This window comes from Hakea prostrata, chromosome 3 (genome assembly GCF_041222555.1).
Source record: "Hakea prostrata isolate BN-2017 chromosome 3, UWA_Hpros_2, whole genome shotgun sequence".
NCBI lineage: Eukaryota > Viridiplantae > Streptophyta > Magnoliopsida > Proteales > Proteaceae > Hakea > Hakea prostrata.
This window is the reverse complement of record NC_142602.1, coordinates 22,874,895-22,892,766: the sequence shown is the minus strand read 5'-3', so window position 1 is coordinate 22,892,766 and position 17,872 is coordinate 22,874,895. Positions and strand designations below refer to the sequence as shown.

The following is a 17,872-nucleotide window of genomic DNA, read 5'->3' as shown; positions in this document are numbered from 1 at the left end:
TAGGAATAAAAATGAAAAAAAATTTAGTTAATATTCATTTGTGTTCTCGTTCTTCCCCCGCACCGCTGACATCAACCTTGTGTTTCTTCTTCACTCATTTCTTTGAATCCCTGCTTGCTCTCTTGCTTCTGGGGCTCTTTGACTCGGTGTGAACAGATTCAAGTTTGAAGGTATTTTCATTGTCGAAATCCGGATAAAGGGGACCTGTTTTGAAATTTCTCTCGGTTGTGGGCGTCTTGGCTTGCTGGTCGTGTTGTGAGCTTTTGGGTTTGGGGGTGTTGTTGGCTGTGCCTTCCGTCATGGCCTGTGGCTCGTGGCTTGGTCTGCCCTTCTCTTCGTCTTTGCGCCGTTCTGATCTTCCCGGTTCTGGCGGCGTATGGCTCCGTCCCGTGGTGTGATTCCATGGCTTGGTGCGTGTTGGGAGCATCTCAATCCTTCCCGTGGTGTGATTCCATGGTTCGAGGGTTGACTTCGTTGCGAGCTTCGCGCGGGTTCGGGCTGTGTTTTGATCTTAACACTCTTTTGATTTTGATGTTTTGTCTTAACAACTCTTTTGATTTTGATGGCATGATGTTTGATCTTAACACTCTTTTGATTTCGAATGCTAACATCGTATTTCTCGGTTCAAGATTTGAATTTGAATTTGATTTATTTTTCATTTTTTCCCCTGTTTTGTTTATTTAAGTGGCTTTGTCATGGTGATTTTGTCCTTTTGCTTTTCTATGGTATGGGAGGCGTGCTTTCTGTTTTTTGGACTATGTCTGCCACCTCGGGGGTCCGTGTTCCATTTTTTAATTGTCTATACCAACTACCTAATGGTAATATAATAATTCAAATACTATTTAATTAAAATTACAAAACGGGTTGTAAACGGGTTATAACAAGTTGCAGTTCGGTTTCGGATTGGTGCGGGCTCCACAACCCTCAGCCCAATTACGGCCCATTTAGGTTGGGTTCAGGCAGGTTCGGGCTATAACGAGCTAATGCGGTTCGATTTTAACGGTTCGGGCTATAAATTGACACCCCTAGCTTAAAGTCTTAAACCTTTTTTCCTTTTTCCTTTTGTAGGTAAAGGAGAAACTATGCCACTTTTTTGCTTGCCCCCTAGGGCAATCAATCTACCCATGCTTCTTTGTTAACAGTTTCTGGCATTCGGATCTACACAACAACCCTTTTTCATGTTTGCATACAGAGTTCCACAATATTTTTATCTTCTAAAAGAGTGATTTGTTCAATTTCATAGCAAACTAGCCATGGAGATTTTAAAATACATGAGAACAGCTACTTTCTTCAACTATACCCTTGGCATTCTCCATTTATCCCAATCCCCTCCTCTATGAAAAATGAAAGGAGAGCCTACCAAAAGCAAATGAACCAAAGTTTGCATCTTCATTCTTTCCTCTTTCATCCTCAATAAAAGTAAAAGAATTTTTTATTTCTGATCTATTCATGTAAAAGTTGCAATGGGAGGGATTCATTTGAAAATCATGTACTTCATGGTTAATGACATAATCCCATTCTTTCCAATTTATGATCATGGATTGCCATAGGACACAATATGCTTTCCATCCACCCCCCCCCCCCTCTTTTTTTATTTCCTGTTCATGCATGTATTGATATATTTTTGTTTGCACTTCAACACAAGCTTCCTAATAGTTGTAAATTGAAGCTCATTTTTCCTATTATTGAAGATATCAAGTACATAGCAAGTAAGTGTTGGGCGTCAAGCCAATGTATGCTCCTAGAGGGTCCAACGTTGTAGCGGACTTTTTAGTCTGGAAGACCAACTTGGTTAAGAGCCCAAGTTATTGGTCATGTTCTACTGAGTGGTTGCTAACTCTTTGTTTTCCCTCTCCTGCCCTTCTTTAATGAAAGGTTGATTACCCCAAAAAAAAAATTGAAGGTCATTAGATGTAAGCCTAGATTTGAGATGGTTTGTCAAGGCAATGCAACTTTGCTTAAATAAAATTCTTTTTGTGAAGCCTAAATGACATGATAATGCATGTTTGACAAGAATAGTATTCATATTAAGTCATTTGCTTTAAGTAGTACAGATTATCCATGTTAATAGACATTCTACTAGTCATTTTTCTATCAAAGAAGCAACAAAGATGAAGAATGTTCAATGGCAATTGTGTGAAATAGTGTATTAATTCACCCTGTCTTGTTCTATTGTTTGATGCTCTTTTCTTGCACTGTTACATACAAGAGAAATCAGTTGTAATGTACCTCATGGGGTTCCTTATAATTGTGACCATAGATTTATGGATGAACCTTTCACTGTGGGGGAACAGAGAAATTTCCCCTGAAAGATTGAATCACAGATCATAGAAAAGTGGAAACAAATCAAAGGATTAGTCAATTGAAGACCAGTTAAATTCAGAAGGTTCACTTGTTTAACCATCAATGCTCAGAGCAGCACATTTTTTGACCTGAAAGATTATATATCCAAGGTATTCAACTGTATTTAGCAATGCAGCAACTTTAGAGAAAGGAAGAGGAGAGAGAGACAGGAGTAAACTTTTCTTTTCGGGTAAAAAGAAACAGGAGTAACCAAAGCTTATTCAAACCAACCCTCATAAATTTACAAGTACTGGATTGTAAACTGAAAAATAACAGACAAAGAGCACAGTAGGATTTCCAGGGGTACTTCAGTTTCCATTTAAGACCCATGAGGACCATAAGTTGAGAGCTACCAGACATGCAAACAAACAGAATGGCAACTCTGGAAAAGAAGAAAGAAGGGTTAGCTTGGGATATGACAATAATCATGATTAAATTAAATTTCACAAGCCCTCAAAATGTAGGTCCAACAATACAAGCCCCTTGCCCTAAGTACCACCAAGATTGAAGAAACAGACCAGCCTCTTTGCCTCGAATTTGAATTAACACCCCTTTCATCTCAAATCTAGCTGCAGAATTGAACAGCCTCTGCTTTGGTTGTAGGAGAGCTACGATCGCATTTTCTGTTAGCTATACCCGATACAATTAAGAACAGACGCTGCATCTTTTCTTCTAGGAAATACAAAATCAGATGGAAGGTGCCACCCAGAAACAAAAGACCAGTTACTTCCTCATGGATTCTGAGACAGCCAATCCGGGACCCTGGTATCAGATTACGTGCTACAGGCTAAAAGGATGCTGAGGCATTGAGGTTTGATGCACAGTCTGTCTCACTGGTTGGTTAAGGCAAGGTGATTTTCACCAACAGCAAACCAAAGAGCTTGCTGAACACCATGTTTCTTCCAGGACCATCTCTATGCATAATACATGTACAGGCTGTTTGCAGCGGCACAGGCAAGAGAGTTTTCAGTTGGGTGCCAAGCTAGATGGAGTAATTTTGTAGTGAAATCAAAAGCATTTCCGTTCGTATCGACTCCCGGGCTCTCTGCTCCAGCTACAGATTTGAACAGAGAACCACATTAACAGGGAATCCAAATCTAAAGGAAAACAGCTTATTAAGACATCCAAATGCACAACACTTCGCCATTCAGAACGTCGATTATTGAACAAAGACAAACCTCTTCTGACAACGCGTGTTAGACTGCTCAGGGATCTTGAAGGCCTTGAAGGCGCTGGCACTTGTCTCCTGATTAAAGAGTAAAAGCATGACATGAAATGATGGTAAGATTAGTCACTGGAAATCTTCGGCCTTCAGTACTATCTAGTGTTAGCACAATTATGACAAAGATAACAAAAATAGTAAAATTGCTTCTATTACAATTAAAATTATTATCGTATTATCTATAATCAGTAGTAATATACCTCATGGGGTTTTTACTGGCTTCTAATGTTGTCGCCTCAGTGCTGCCAGCAGCGCAACCAAACACACGGAATAGATTACTGGAATTACAGCAAGAGGGTAGCATCACAATTTCAGATTCATAGTAAATTGCTGAATCAGTGAGGATGATAAACTAGGAATGTCAAAGGGGAGGATGTTACCTGTACGATCCAGTAGCAACTCGCATTCCATCACCACTCAGACAACATTCGAACTTGTCAAAGATGGAATCATTTTCATATAGATCACATAGCTGGTCAAGATCAAGGGCTAGCGTAATCAGCACAAAATAATTTAGTTTTACATTAATTCCATGTCCAACTATTTCTGAAATAAACTTACCTTAGGTCTTAAATATTCATGAACCTGGAAAGTTGCAACTGGACCAGAATCCATGTTTATGTCCCATAGCTGGTAACCAAGTAAAACATACTTGAGTGAGGTGGGAGAAAATGTTAATCGACTGAGATTCCCGCTTGAATGATTTGAGATGTACAAGTAAATAAAATCAGGGCACAGACTTGTCAATTACCCCCACAAGGCCAAAAGGAGGGAAAGAATGAGTAGTTGGATGGTGTCATAAAATATTGAACATTGTCAACAGTTTTAAAATGTGAAGAATGAGTTTTGGAAGATTGTCATTTTCTTCTATGAATCCTTAATCATTTCACACACCCACCCGGAAAGAGAAAAAAGAAACACTGAGCAAGTGAAACTAGATGAAATAAAATAAACATAAATTCATTGGCTGACTGAATGATAGCGAAGTGGCCAACAACACACAGGATGAACACTGATGCCCTATTATTCATACTCATGGTCATTTTAATAATTGTTTCCACTCAAGCATTTCTGCCCCCTATACATTTATCGTCGGAAAGGAAACACAGATTGCAAAGACAATTAAACAATGCACAGAATAGAACCAAACCACATCCAGAACGTCATGACTTCCAGTTGGATTTCCAACAATCTAATTAATACGCAATAATGCCATGATTATTTAGTAGAAAGAATGACATTGTGAAGCCATAAACCTTTAGTGTCATGTAATCACGGCTCAGAATATGTCTTCCATCCTTTCCAAACTTAATATCTGAAATTGAGGCAATAATTTCCGTGAAAAAAGATCTTGAGCCAGGTGCCTCTTGCTCTTCAAACCTGTAGGAAGAAAACATAATTGAATTTGTATTAAAAGGACTTTCTATAGGTAATTTTGTTAATAAATCAAAGTAATTCAAAAGGATTACTTCTGATGGTTTTGAAAAGAAAATTCAAACAATTCATATGGTTCTTAAGACATTCAATCTTTTTCACTTCTGTGCAACTTGGGAAAGATTATTAGGACAGAGAAAACCACCGAATCACTTACAATTTGGAATGAGTGTCACATAAAGCCGATTGCCGCAAATCAATAAGACGGACTGAACCCTTTGAGCTGCTATATGCTAGTGTGTTACAATGAGTTGGGTGGAACTCAGCTGATGTTATCACCTCTGCAAATACAGTGAAATTGATGGATGAAGCAAGAATAAGAATTATCTTCTTCTTTTTTTTAAGAGGGGGGGGGGTGTTTGCACTACCAAGTTTAACCACAAATCACCCCTTCCACCAAATGGGTTATTGAAGGTTACATTTACTGATCAAAACCAAGTACCAGAATAGAAGGTCTAATTTTCAACTAACAAAATAACAAAAGAGAAGAACAAATGTCATAGGTATCAACTGGTTAGCGCCATATGGCAATAAAAATATTTACAATTTTTACCAGTGAGATCCTCCATATTTGCAGGCTTGACATCAACAATATTGAAACTTTGGTTGCTAATTTCCAAGTTCCAGAGATTAATTCGCAGATCATCTGCTGATATGAATGTCTCCCCATCACTGGAAAATTAAACAAATCAGTGAGAATGAACATATACCTATATGAACTAGGAGAAACAAACTCTCAGAAAGAGAGAACATCATACAGAATCAACTACAAGGGTCAAATACATAACATACAATTCCCAGGACCACAAAATAGAACCATGTGTTTTCCATTACAAACAAAAGTGCATAATAATACTTTATACAAGAGAAAAGCCAGCAAATGCAGAATTAGCAAACAGCGTTTCTTTTCTCAATTTCCCAATGGACAATATTAATGCCTAGTTTCCACTTTTTGCAATACAGTAGTTCACTAATAAAAGATGCAGTCCATAGCAGACCTGGTTGAGAGCCAACCTACGTGTGCTCTGCATGCGTGTGTGTGAGAAGCAGCAAACCCAGGTGAGCTTCCAACATGGAGGCTGGTAAAAGGCCATTCTCTAGTTGGTCAGAGACCAATGTATCTCTTTCTTTCTTTCTTCTTCCACTTAATCCCTGAATCCCTATAACTCTTTCCTGAATCCGTTGAGCCTTCCTTCTGAAGCTGCTTTGTTGATCTATTGGAGAACTCATTGCTGGTCACAACTAAAGTTGTTTGAAGCACAACTCAGTGGTGCTACACCATACAGCTAGGATAGCCATTGAAGTTCTATTCAGAGACTGTATTCCCATACTAAATCCATTCAGCAGATTTTGGTGGCATTTGGGGAGTCTAATCTAGAGTTAGTAACCTTCATTTTATCAGAAGTCGACCACATTCACTGGTTAGATCTATAGGAATCCATAACTTCCTATTTCTGATCCTGCCTGGTAATTTCCTAACTGTGTCGATAACTTTTAATCTATTTATTAGTATTCACACAAATTGGGGTGTTGTTGATGCAGGCCTGGAGGTCCATGTCCACAAGAGGAAGGCCAACAAGAGGCCATGAAGTTTCTGCCCAGCAGGCATAGCCCTAGCAATAGTACTAAAAGTAAGTCCAAACTTAGTTTTTTCAGTCCTTATTTGTTTTCTTGGCTGGACCAGCCTGCTGGTTCAATTTGTTATCAACATGTGCTCAATTTTGGTCCAATTTAAGGTTAGGTTAAAAAGTCCTTTTTGCATTCATTATTATGTAATTAGGACTCTTCTTTCAGCAAGCAATAAGATGGAAAATAAGTCACTGTTTTCAAGAAATAAATGCCATGGCAGACTTCTTGGCATCTTGGGCAAGGAGTGATCATGAAACTAGTCCCATCTTGGCCAGCTTCTGTAGTTAAAGAGATGGAATGGAATGCTATGTCAGGATCTAGATTCCGGTTTGAGTCTAGTCTTAAATCAACTAAGGGTCAGACAGCAGGGTCTGTTTTTGTAGTTACAACATGCTGGGCTTCAAGGTTGGGGACTGTCTATCCCGAAGGGTTGGGTTCCTTTTGTATATTTCTCCTTCTATTTCCTCTTTAATACAATCAACCTATTACCTACAAACAGGACCCTTTCTTCAGCCTCCACACATAAAAGAATTGTAGCCCTCATTTGAGTCAGTTAAGTCCCAACATTAACAAATTAGCTATCAAGACAGTAGCAGTAGTTAGCTAAGGTTTAGGGTCTAATTTTAAGGTCTTTTCAAATTCCCACGCATGGAGTTATTTTCTTGTTTTGATTTCTCAAGTCCTCATCCTTACAGGAATTGTTTTGAAAGGTTAATGCCAGGCCAGGAACCTCACTCGACAGAGACCACTTGGCAGTGCCTTAGAATCTAGCCAAGCTGGAGGACCTAGTGATTCAACCAATGCAGGAAGTTTTTCACCAGGTCAGGGACCTTTTTCTTCTTCCTACCTTCCTCTTTCAATTTGTACAGTAGAAGGCAAGCCTCCAGCCAATGCAGAGCTGTTCTAGTAGTGAAACCAACACCTCTTAGTGAAGAGGTCGTGGGTTCGACTCTTGCTAAGACATATTAATATCCCCATCCCCCGGCTTAATAAGCCCCTTTGTACCAAAAAAAAAGAAGGCAAGCCTCCATAAAAGACCGGCAATTCATCTTCCCCAGTTGCATTAAATAAATAACCCTGATCTGTCCAGGTTCAGATCACCCACAAGCCACCACCAAATCAATAAGTGAAGAAATCTGCAGCATCCTAATCCTAATCTTCAGTCGAAAAAGTTGGATCTCAAATCTGCTTTGACTTTAGGATCCTAACTTGTCACCACTGACCCCAAAATTTAGGAGAGCTCAAATTGGCTGAAGTTTACATCAAACCTTGCCGTAGGCCTGCACATCATTACCCTAAAGCCACTTCCCCCTTCGAGCATTAAAACCCTAAACAGAACAGAACCTTTGGCCCAAACAACCCTTATGTGGTTCTGGTTTTTCTGAAGTCCTGCCAGCATTGGCCCTCGGTTGAACCCTCAATCCAAGGGTATATCAGTTGCTCGACCACCTTAGAGGTCTGTTGAATCTTCATTTTAACCTTCATCTAAGCTTTGGCTTGAGAATATCACTAATTTCGATTCTGATTCTGCTCAAAGATACCATGTCGTTTACCATGTAGGTAGATTTCAAAATTCATTGTTCCAGAACCTAGAATCCCAATATTATTGCATAAAATATTTCAACTCAGCCAGACATAAGATCTCAAGTATGATAAATAATTAAAAAATATATTAAAAAAAAATTTATGGACAAGTCATGCATTGACGCAGGCATAGATTGTGACCAAAGCTCTTCAAGTTCCTCTTATGAGCTCCAAACTGTGAGTCAAGGATCCCAAATTCTAAATTAAAGAGTTTTCCTTCCAGGAAAGAGCTATATAAACTTTCTCGGGAAAATCTATGCCAAGCACACAAAATTTCCAGATAACACCATAAAAACCATCTAGAAAGGATCACATAGGAGAAGATAATCCACATTCTCTTCGTCCCTTTACACAAGAAACACATAATACATAACCTCAAAACGTGATCAGACATCAGAATTGACAAAGATGAGACAAAGAAAAACACCACAAACCTAAGACCACCAACATAACGTCTAGGGAGAAGTTGCAGGACGGCACCCCAACAGAACATGATAAAACAATAAAATTGAAAGAGATACTGACAACTTATGTTCTCGAATAAAAAATATGAACACTTCTGATTCTTTCTACACCAGTAATGTGACTATTACATTTGTGGTCTAGAGCTCCACACAGATACATGTAAATAGTCCAAGCCCAACACAGGACCATTTGTTCAGTAGTCTTTCTCCATCAGATGTCCTAGCACTCTACTTAGCATTCAATCGTACAATCCTTCACTCCACTGTAAAGATCAATAGTGCTACAAAGATTTCGGATTAATTTCAAGATAAAAGACGAAATATAATTTTCATCCTTCTAGGGCCTAAAGAAAGCCATGAAAACTAATCCAAAGAAATCTAAATAACAAATTCATTATAATAGTAACAATAATAAAGCAACATTTGGCAGTGGCATGGGGGTCCAAACAGTCAAAGGTTCCTAAATTCTTAAAAAAGGGACTACTGTGACCTAACTTCCGTCTTCCAAACCAGGCCACTGATCCTTAGGGAACAACTTTCATGCTTTAAAAACCATGGGATGATGAAAGTTTTCCATCCCTCTTATGATTTGTTATGAGTATAAGAGAGCAAGAGAGAGAGACAGGGAGATATTAAGTGATAAGGAAGATAAAGAACTAATTCATTCAAAGAGAGAATTAAACAATTCAAAGAAATATGCAACACTAGTGAACAATGTCTTAGCTACAAACAAGCCAAAAACACTCATTTGTACTCCTAAACCCAAGAACAATGTAAAATATTGAACTAAGCTACATTAATACTATGAGTGCAAATTTGTGTATTCAGTAGAAAGATCCGTATGAACCTGTTATTTGAGATAGAATTGATGTGATAATCATGAGCATGGGCATATATTCTTCGACACCTAGCCACAAGACTTGTCTCATTGCTAGCAACCTAAATATGAAAAATGAAACAAAAGAACCAAAGCTAATTGATCAGCTTCATTAATAAAAATATACGCCCGAGTAATCATAAATCCAGGTCTATTTTAAACAGAAAATAATTAATTATCTGAAATCTCTCATTTCAAAACCAGGCAGAGAAGACATTGGACTAGAGTGAGTACAACTACCACGGGTAAATGTAGTGATGGAATGCCTCCAGGTGGGAATGAGAAGTCACCACCCAAACAATTGTAGGACTTATCCAAACATCCCCCATTTGCAAGATAAGATTTTGGGCTGGTTGGTATGCTTGAACTAGCAATACTACCATTTCCGGCAGCTTTTGAAGAATCCACGTTCATTTCACAAATTTTCTTCACCTTCTTTTCTTGTACCTGTAAAATCTCATAAAAGGCCAGAAGCTAAATAAAATGCCACCAAGGAAACTAAAAGTGGGTAGTTAAAGCAGATGGCAGCATAAGACATTAGCAATGGCTGCAATCCCATGGAAAATAGTTACACGTGGAGGCCAAATGCAATTCCCAACTATAACAAGGCAAAATTCAAAATTGGTCTATAAAAGTTGTATCACATCTAGAGACGGCGTCTGTAATTTTATAAACAGTAATATCCAAGTAGGGAATGGAAGTACTTATCAAGGAGAGTTTTAACTCTTTTGAAAAGGCTGAGGGAAGAGAGAGAGAGAGAGAGAGATTGGAGGAGGGGGCAGAGAGTGTTTATCATAGGACCACCTTTGAAGTATGACCCATCATTAATTACATCCCACAATGATTAGTCTTGAAACCCCAAATAAATTTAGATCACAAATACCCAATAAGAAATCACATGGACCAAAACAAAGTCTTGAATCAATGTACATATAGAAAATATAAATATAATTATCAGTTCACAGGTTAATTCCATATAGCTGAATTTTTAAAAAAGATACTTTTCATATTGATTAGCTGGAAGTTATTCTCTTATACACATTACATTCAACATAAGTATTGAACTTCTTAGTCTGCAAGTAGGCATACCAATTGGTCTGGGTTTGGGTTATTGGTCCGGCTCCTTAGCAGTTCAGGTTCCATGACATCAAGACTTGATCCAGACCAACAAGTTACCATATCCAATTCTAAGATCCAGAACCCTTGACTAAAGGTTCCAGTTCCTTAACTAATGCGGCAGCGAACTGGGTGTCGAAGATGAGATATATCCCCCCGGACAATTAGTGTATCTTCAGGATCCCCTCAAGAACTGAGAGAGATCCTTGAGGCAGCTATTTTGGGCACTGGATGTTAGTTTTTGTTTTGGTTTTGTTCTTCCCCTGGGTCTTTTGACCCCGTTCATGTACCCCCCCCCCCAAAAAAAAAAGAAGGTTCCGGTTCCTTAGTGGTTCCAATTAATCCGAAAATATACATCTCCAATCCAAAACTTCAAAAAAAAAATTAATTCCAATCCATAAAAGTTGCAAAAAATGAGTTTGGAGTCTAGGGTTTCACTCCGAGACAAATGAAATCCGACAACATAACTCTTGGTCACGCCCTGTTTTTTCAGGGTAGAAGCCATATGATCTTGGACTCTCCTAGAAACTTAAAGAGTAGTTTATCATTTACATTAAACAAAGAGTACAAATTTCCTTGAATTTATGTACATACCAACCAGTTTAACCGGTTCCAATCATTAGGACCAGTTCCAGGCCATTAAGTTATTGAGTGTGCCGGTTCAGTCCAAAATTGACAACCCTATGGCAAGTACGAAGTGATGCAATTTACACAGTACAATCTGCCACCATCCTCACACCCACCCCCACCCCAAAAAAAAAAAAAGGGGAAAAAACATGTAAAATAAAAACTCTGAACCCATTAATGATCAAACAAGAACCATCAAAGGACTATAAAGAGAGCAGGTGATGAGAGCATAGTTGCCAAGAACCACGGTAACTAACAAATAAATTGGATGAGTTCAAGAATCACCACCCAACGCATTGCCAGAATTATCCGTTGGGTAAGTTTCATCTGTTAACACACAGAGAAGTAGAAAAAGAAACAGGCAAGTATCAATGATTGTATGATGAAGAACCAGCAGAAGGATAATCACTGATCACTATGCCTTTTTGACAATTGGAAATCCTCTTCCCCCTGCTTCTCTTCTCATATTCCTTTCACCATTCAACCATAGTAGTAGGACAATATGACTCTATCTCTGTACGGTTCAACTACAGGCATCTCACTCATAGTTGAAACAAAGAGGATGCACCAAAGAGACCCACATAACCTCATCCATAATGCATCAATTACAGTTTTTAAACAGCTTACAAAAGAACAAATGAAGATCAATTGAAGAAGAAAATTTTTGTTGCATATGGTATTCTAAGACACGTTTACAGTAGCTCATGACAAAGCCTGAAAAGGGGCAGTCCATAAACTACTTATATATTTTCAGCACAGGCCTAAGCATGTATGGCCTAGAGCATGTACGGCATGACATTTAAGTAAGAAAAATTTGTAGCATGTATTATTTTTACGTCTTTTTGTAGTAGCCTATGACCACAAAAGAGACGGAAGCCTGAACAAGGCAGCCAATAAACTACATGGATCCACAGATTATGCTGCTCAAAGCCATATTCACAGTAAATGCCTTAGCATGTATGGCCTACAGTATATATCATGATATAACACAATAAAACACTAACAAGCAACTAATGAATTCAAGATATTATCAACTCATTTCACCATATAGTAATCAAGCAAAGCCTGTTTCTGTACAAGAAAATGCACAAATAAAGCTTTCACATGTTGAGGTCAACGAAAGAGATGGTGCATATGGCAACAAAAATCTTGAAAAGCTATCATCTTGTTTACAACCAGATTGTTTAACCATCACAAGAAATCCACAACAATTGCAATTATTCTCAAAACTGGACCTAGCAAGACAGTTCTTCAGACTTCATGACAACCAAAGACAGTTTATCCTGATAAGACATAAAACTACAAAGACAGTTGATCAGACGCACCTTCCAATATTTAATTGTTTTGTCATTAGTGGATAGAAGAAACAAAGCACCATTAGCTGTTTGGCACCATCTGATCTTGTTAATTTTCTCCTCTATTTCCAAACTTTTCAGATAGTCAAACTGATTTAACATAAAAAAAAAAAAATTGAAAAAAAAGTAACAGAATTTGTTAACACTTCAAAATCCAGAAGGAAAATTATAACCAAGAAATATGAGCCAAGCAGCAATAAAATGGAAAGGAATACCTCTGGTTCGTGGCTTTGAAACTCTGTTTTGTACCGAAACTCAGGATGCCTACTAATTGGATAATCCATTCTCTCCAGATCGCGTCGATGTCCATGCTACAGATCATAATCACCGGAATATCACATTGAAAAAAAGAAACTATGATGGATATAACAATGAATGAAGAAAGATAAAAGTTAGTTATTGAATGTACATCTTTTGTATCAGTCCTTTCAAATAAAACCACCCGACCCCCTCGATCACCAGTAGCTAGGTGGTCCCCTGTTTTGTCAAACTCAATTGCTGAGATGATATCAACTGCAAAAACAAGGTAATGAATAGGTTAGCAAAGCAAGTACCAAATAGAACAATGTCACAAAACTCTCAATGAAAAGTTAAACACAAAATAAGATTAAAGAGTGGTCAAAGGTGCAAATAGATTTCCAAAAATCCCATTTTCTTAGTGGACTCAATAATTGGCAAAAGCAATTTACACAAAGAGGCATTGACTGTCTCCAAACTCTCCATCCACATGTAAAAGCAATTGAATGCAATTTTCTCGAAAAGAACAAGAGAACATATTATTGGCACATGCAGGAGCTCTATGACAAGCTAAGAACCTCATTGCCACAATAAAACTCTGCAACTCATGACCTCTTATAAGGAAACATATGCCAAAGATCAAATTCGACTGCATATTTCTTCCCCGAGATATTAGCATAGCCTTCAACTGCTTTTTTAACAGCTTAATTGATATTTAATCCTCAAAAATACAACCACATAGGCCCACTTTATCCCTTATGCTACCAAAGGCCCATAGAATTGTAATTTGGTAGATTATGTCTCTTCTTTCACATGAAAATTATTGTGGTAGGATTTCTGGAAGTTATATTCTGAATGGTGTGAAGTTTCTGTCTCTGGACAGAAGTCATGGTGGATAATGCATCGGTGCCCTGATAAGATCACTATTTTTTTACCACAAGAAAATCATGGACATTACCGAAACAAAAGGCCACTAAGTGAAGCCTTACCAATTAATCCAAACTCATATCCATAACCCTCCACAAGGACCAAAATTCAGTAGACTGCATAAATGCATAAAAGTCATAAACTACTTCCCTCTACTTGGTGAATTACACAAACAAGAATATACCAAAGTGGACCAATCATCATTCAATAATGAAACAATACTAAAACGTAGAAATCAACCCCAAAAAGCATACAGAAAAGGTCAAATCCACCACTTATATAGGCAGTTGACCATAGTACGCCGAGGGTCTGAACCCCAAAATAATATTATGTGACACATATTCATCTAAATAAAATGGCATTGAGGAATACATCTACATAACATGGCATTAAGGAATACACTGTTAATATTGGTAACCATTGCTATTAACTGGACTGAAGTCACCATGAACTAATCTAGTTTACACAACACTTGAGAACTAACCTATGAGGATGTTAGCATATAAAAACCAACTAATACGGAATAATAAATCATCTGACCTGGCATACCAAATTATTATGATCTAAACGTGCCTTAATGACTACAGAAAATGAGCACTTCAAGTGCAACTCTTTATGATGATCAAATAACAATCAATTGGGTAACCACTAAATTGAAAATCTTGTACACAGGTCCATCTATGTTGCTTGAGGAGAGGGTTAGGTCTTCCACGAAGAAAGATGAGCATTATTACGTTTATAAGAACTAAGGTATATTAAACCAAATTGCATATCGCTGATTCTAGTCTCAGGAGACCCGCTCAACAAATGTTACTCATGATGGTGCGTGCACGCCATCAAAACAACCCTTCAACATGCTTGAACCTACAACACGTTCTCCTTTATTGAAGGAAAAACGGCCCCCTGCCCCCTCCTCGCCGGCAAACTAAAATGAGTACACATCAGCTCTACCTAGTATACTGTGGTCTCTTCTGTTGAATAAACACACAAGCCGGTTCTTCCTGTCAAACACCATGAATGTCACATATACTGTAGATTTATTCTTTGATGTACGCAGCGGCAGGGACAGTCAGACATGCAGCATTCCCCCCTCCAATCACCAGTAAAATCACATTTTTCTCCCGAAATCTCCAATTAAAAAATCAACGAAATATATAAATAACAATCCGGCAATCAATGATCCGAAACAGATCGAGTACTGGCCATCCAAACCCTAATCCAAATTGAATCTAACTGATATCTTAAAAGACCAAACAATCTCATGGATCCAACAAAAAGGTCATACCTTCCTGAACTTCTTCTCCTGCAGTCCTTTCCCCAAAAACCTGAGAGAATTTCCACTCAAGCGGCGCTGGAGCAGAAACTCCTGACTCCTCACCTCCGTTCATTTCCCAAGCAAAATCTCCAACCGAATCAACCAATGAATCCCCAGATTAAGGACTCACGACATGAAAAGGATCCGCTTCTTCTCACACTTCTGTGAAGATCATAGCTTCAAATCCTCACAATACAGTATGAAAATAAATGCAGGTTTTCTCAGCTATGCCATCGAAGTCACAGACACCACCAATTGAGGATTCTTACAGCGATTTACCTCTCTCTCTCTCTCTCCCTTCTTGTCTTCTCCTCTCTGTGCCCTTTTTTCTTATTTTCTCCTTTTTTTTTCTTTTTTTCCCCCTCAACTTTCCTTTTCCGTGGTGAGATGGAGAAAAATGAGACAGGAAGAAAATAACGGAGCAGGAAATGCGTCCCTTCGAGCTTTCGGAACCAAATCACTCTTCCCTAACCAGCTCTCTGTAATGTGATTCCTCCTCTTTTTCTATTACTAATTATTAATTCTTAAAAATATATTTTTTTTTTTATAATTTTCACAGTAAACGACGAAGTGGATGGAACGTAAACGTAATCTTCGTTGTAGTGTCCGAAATGCCCCACACTTCTAATTATCTAACTTGTTAAAACAATCCAACGGCTCCGATGTAACTTTTCTCCATCGGACGGCCTTGATTATGAGATTAAGTAGCGTTAATGATTTTCATTTTCCTCTATCCTTTCACCTGGTGACTGGTGTCAACCGATGGGGCTTGGTTTGTTTTGGTCAAACCGGTTTTACAAATCTTGGTCCGAGACCGGGTCAGTTTATGGATTCGATCTAGTTCTTGTCTCCACTTTTCGCATTTAATGGCTTGACTCACAGTTCGGTTTGGTTCAGAAAGGACCTGATGAACATTATCTATACGGCCTTTAATAACTAATTAGAACTGAAACCTAACACGTGGCAGCAAAAGGGTGAAGCAGTAACCAGTAAGGACTTCACATGCTTAGGCAGCTTTAGCCTTCAATCTCGTTGTCAGAAAGTGGAGAAGCATTGCTCGAAATTCCCGTAAGGCCATTTATGAATTGACACGTGGCATATCTTAAGGGCTGTTATTAGAATCTCGCATGTCTCATGTCTTGCATTTACTGTAATTATCGCCAAGTGGGTACGTTGTGAACGTAATTTTCCTGGAAGAGCTTTACCCAACAAAAAAAAAATTTCCTGCAAGAGCCGGTTGGCTAATTAGATTTCACTATTTGGAATCTCATACTTTATTTTTTTTTGGGTAAACTGAAATTCAATTAGACTGAGGGCAAGTAAAAGTCAAGACATCCTGAGTACAAGGATCAAGGAGCCAAGGACGAAAAGAGGCCAAACAATCCTACAAGCCAGAGGCTGGGCCATCCTAGCTAGATTATCGGCTACACAATTAACCCATCTAGACACAAAATGAACCGACCAAGATGGTTCACTCGAGAGAAACTGCCAAATATCCTCAACCACAGGAAGAACATCTAAATCCACCGGAAAGAAGGGATCATCAAAGAACTTAACCAGGGATTTAGAGTCGGATTCAAAACATACATTCTTCAAGCCTTTGCTCTTCGCCCAAAGCATAGCCTCCCTGAGAGCAAATGCCTCACCAATAAGGATGGAAGAAGAAGAAGCTGGAATTGAAGTCGCAAAACAGCACAACCCTTTGGAGTCCCTCATCACGAAGCCAAATCCAGCGATGTTATCTTCGGGAAACAACACAGCCCTTTGGAATCTCATACTTGGCAGCTGAGGTGAACTCAAGTTGGCATAGATGCCCAATGGAAATGATATAAACACCCATTAATCTTGTATGTATAAATATATTATCGTGTTAACAATTCAGTTAGAAAAATGAAACCACACCACAAGGGGGGACTCGGCGGAGCTAGGATTCAACATTGGGGAATCGTATTGACTTTTATAGTCATTGTCTTTGTCTTTAAAAATTTGTGAAATATTTAGCGCCACCACTTGAGTTATGCTAATATTAATGCCACCCCCTAAGTTATTCGATTTATCAATCAAACCCTTGTTATTAACATTGCTAGCCTCTATTAATTTTTATTTACTCATTTCTAATATTACCTGGACATTCTAAGAGTATAAAATGGTTGAGGAGAGAAGAACAAAAAAATATAATTACAAAAAATAAAATCACGAAGATGCAATAATGGAAGAAGAATAGTGCCTGTAGAAGACAAAGACGAGTCAAGCATAGGATTCTTCATTCAATGGTATCCCCGTGTTGTTGAACAAAATTAACTTGTTTATATAAGCATTTGACTTGATTTCCTAATAGCAATGGTGTCATTGATATGTTTTTCCCATTTAGGAAATGTGATTGATAAATCAGGTAACTCAAGTGGTGCCATCAATTTTAGGGAGTAACTAAGGGGTGGCACTGAAAATCTAACCCTCTTTCACATATAGAAAGAAGGTTAGATGATGAAAAATTGTAGGGGTGTGGCATTGGGGTAACTCTACTTAAAATGGGAGTATGACAAAGACTTTAGATCATGTCCTTGTACAAGAACATTTAAGGCAGTTAAATACCTTATGCATAGGATCCATTGTAGGACCCATTATACAACGGGTTAAATATGTTGCACATTGGATTCTATGTCAAATAACTAACTTCTTTTATTTGTTGGGTTGTGGGGGGGGGGGATTCTATGTCAAATAACTACTTCTTTTTTGTTGGGT

General features: G+C 38.3%; 1 protein-coding gene across 2 annotated transcripts; it reads right to left on the bottom strand.

The window, feature by feature from the left end:
- Positions 1 to 1,947: 1,947 nt before the first annotated feature.
- Positions 1,948 to 15,622, bottom strand: LOC149021658 (serine/threonine protein phosphatase 2A 55 kDa regulatory subunit B beta isoform-like). Of its 2 annotated transcripts, none has more exons than XM_089149883.1 (14): positions 15,101 to 15,622; positions 13,061 to 13,164; positions 12,867 to 12,962; positions 12,622 to 12,741; positions 9,791 to 10,000; positions 9,524 to 9,615; positions 5,553 to 5,671; positions 5,157 to 5,280; positions 4,822 to 4,945; positions 4,127 to 4,195; positions 3,946 to 4,037; positions 3,766 to 3,843; positions 3,522 to 3,589; positions 1,948 to 3,397 (listed from the first exon to the last, which is right to left on the bottom strand). In XM_089149883.1, the coding sequence occupies exons 1-14, from the start codon at positions 15,201 to 15,203 to the stop codon at positions 3,258 to 3,260; spliced, it is 1,539 nt and encodes a 512-aa protein (XP_089006009.1). In that variant the 5' UTR covers positions 15,204 to 15,622; the 3' UTR covers positions 1,948 to 3,257. The 2 variants fall into 2 exon arrangements, with proteins under 2 accessions (XP_089006009.1, XP_089006010.1); XM_089149884.1 differs by having other exon boundaries at positions 9,794 to 10,000.
- Positions 15,623 to 17,872: the final 2,250 nt, after the last annotated feature.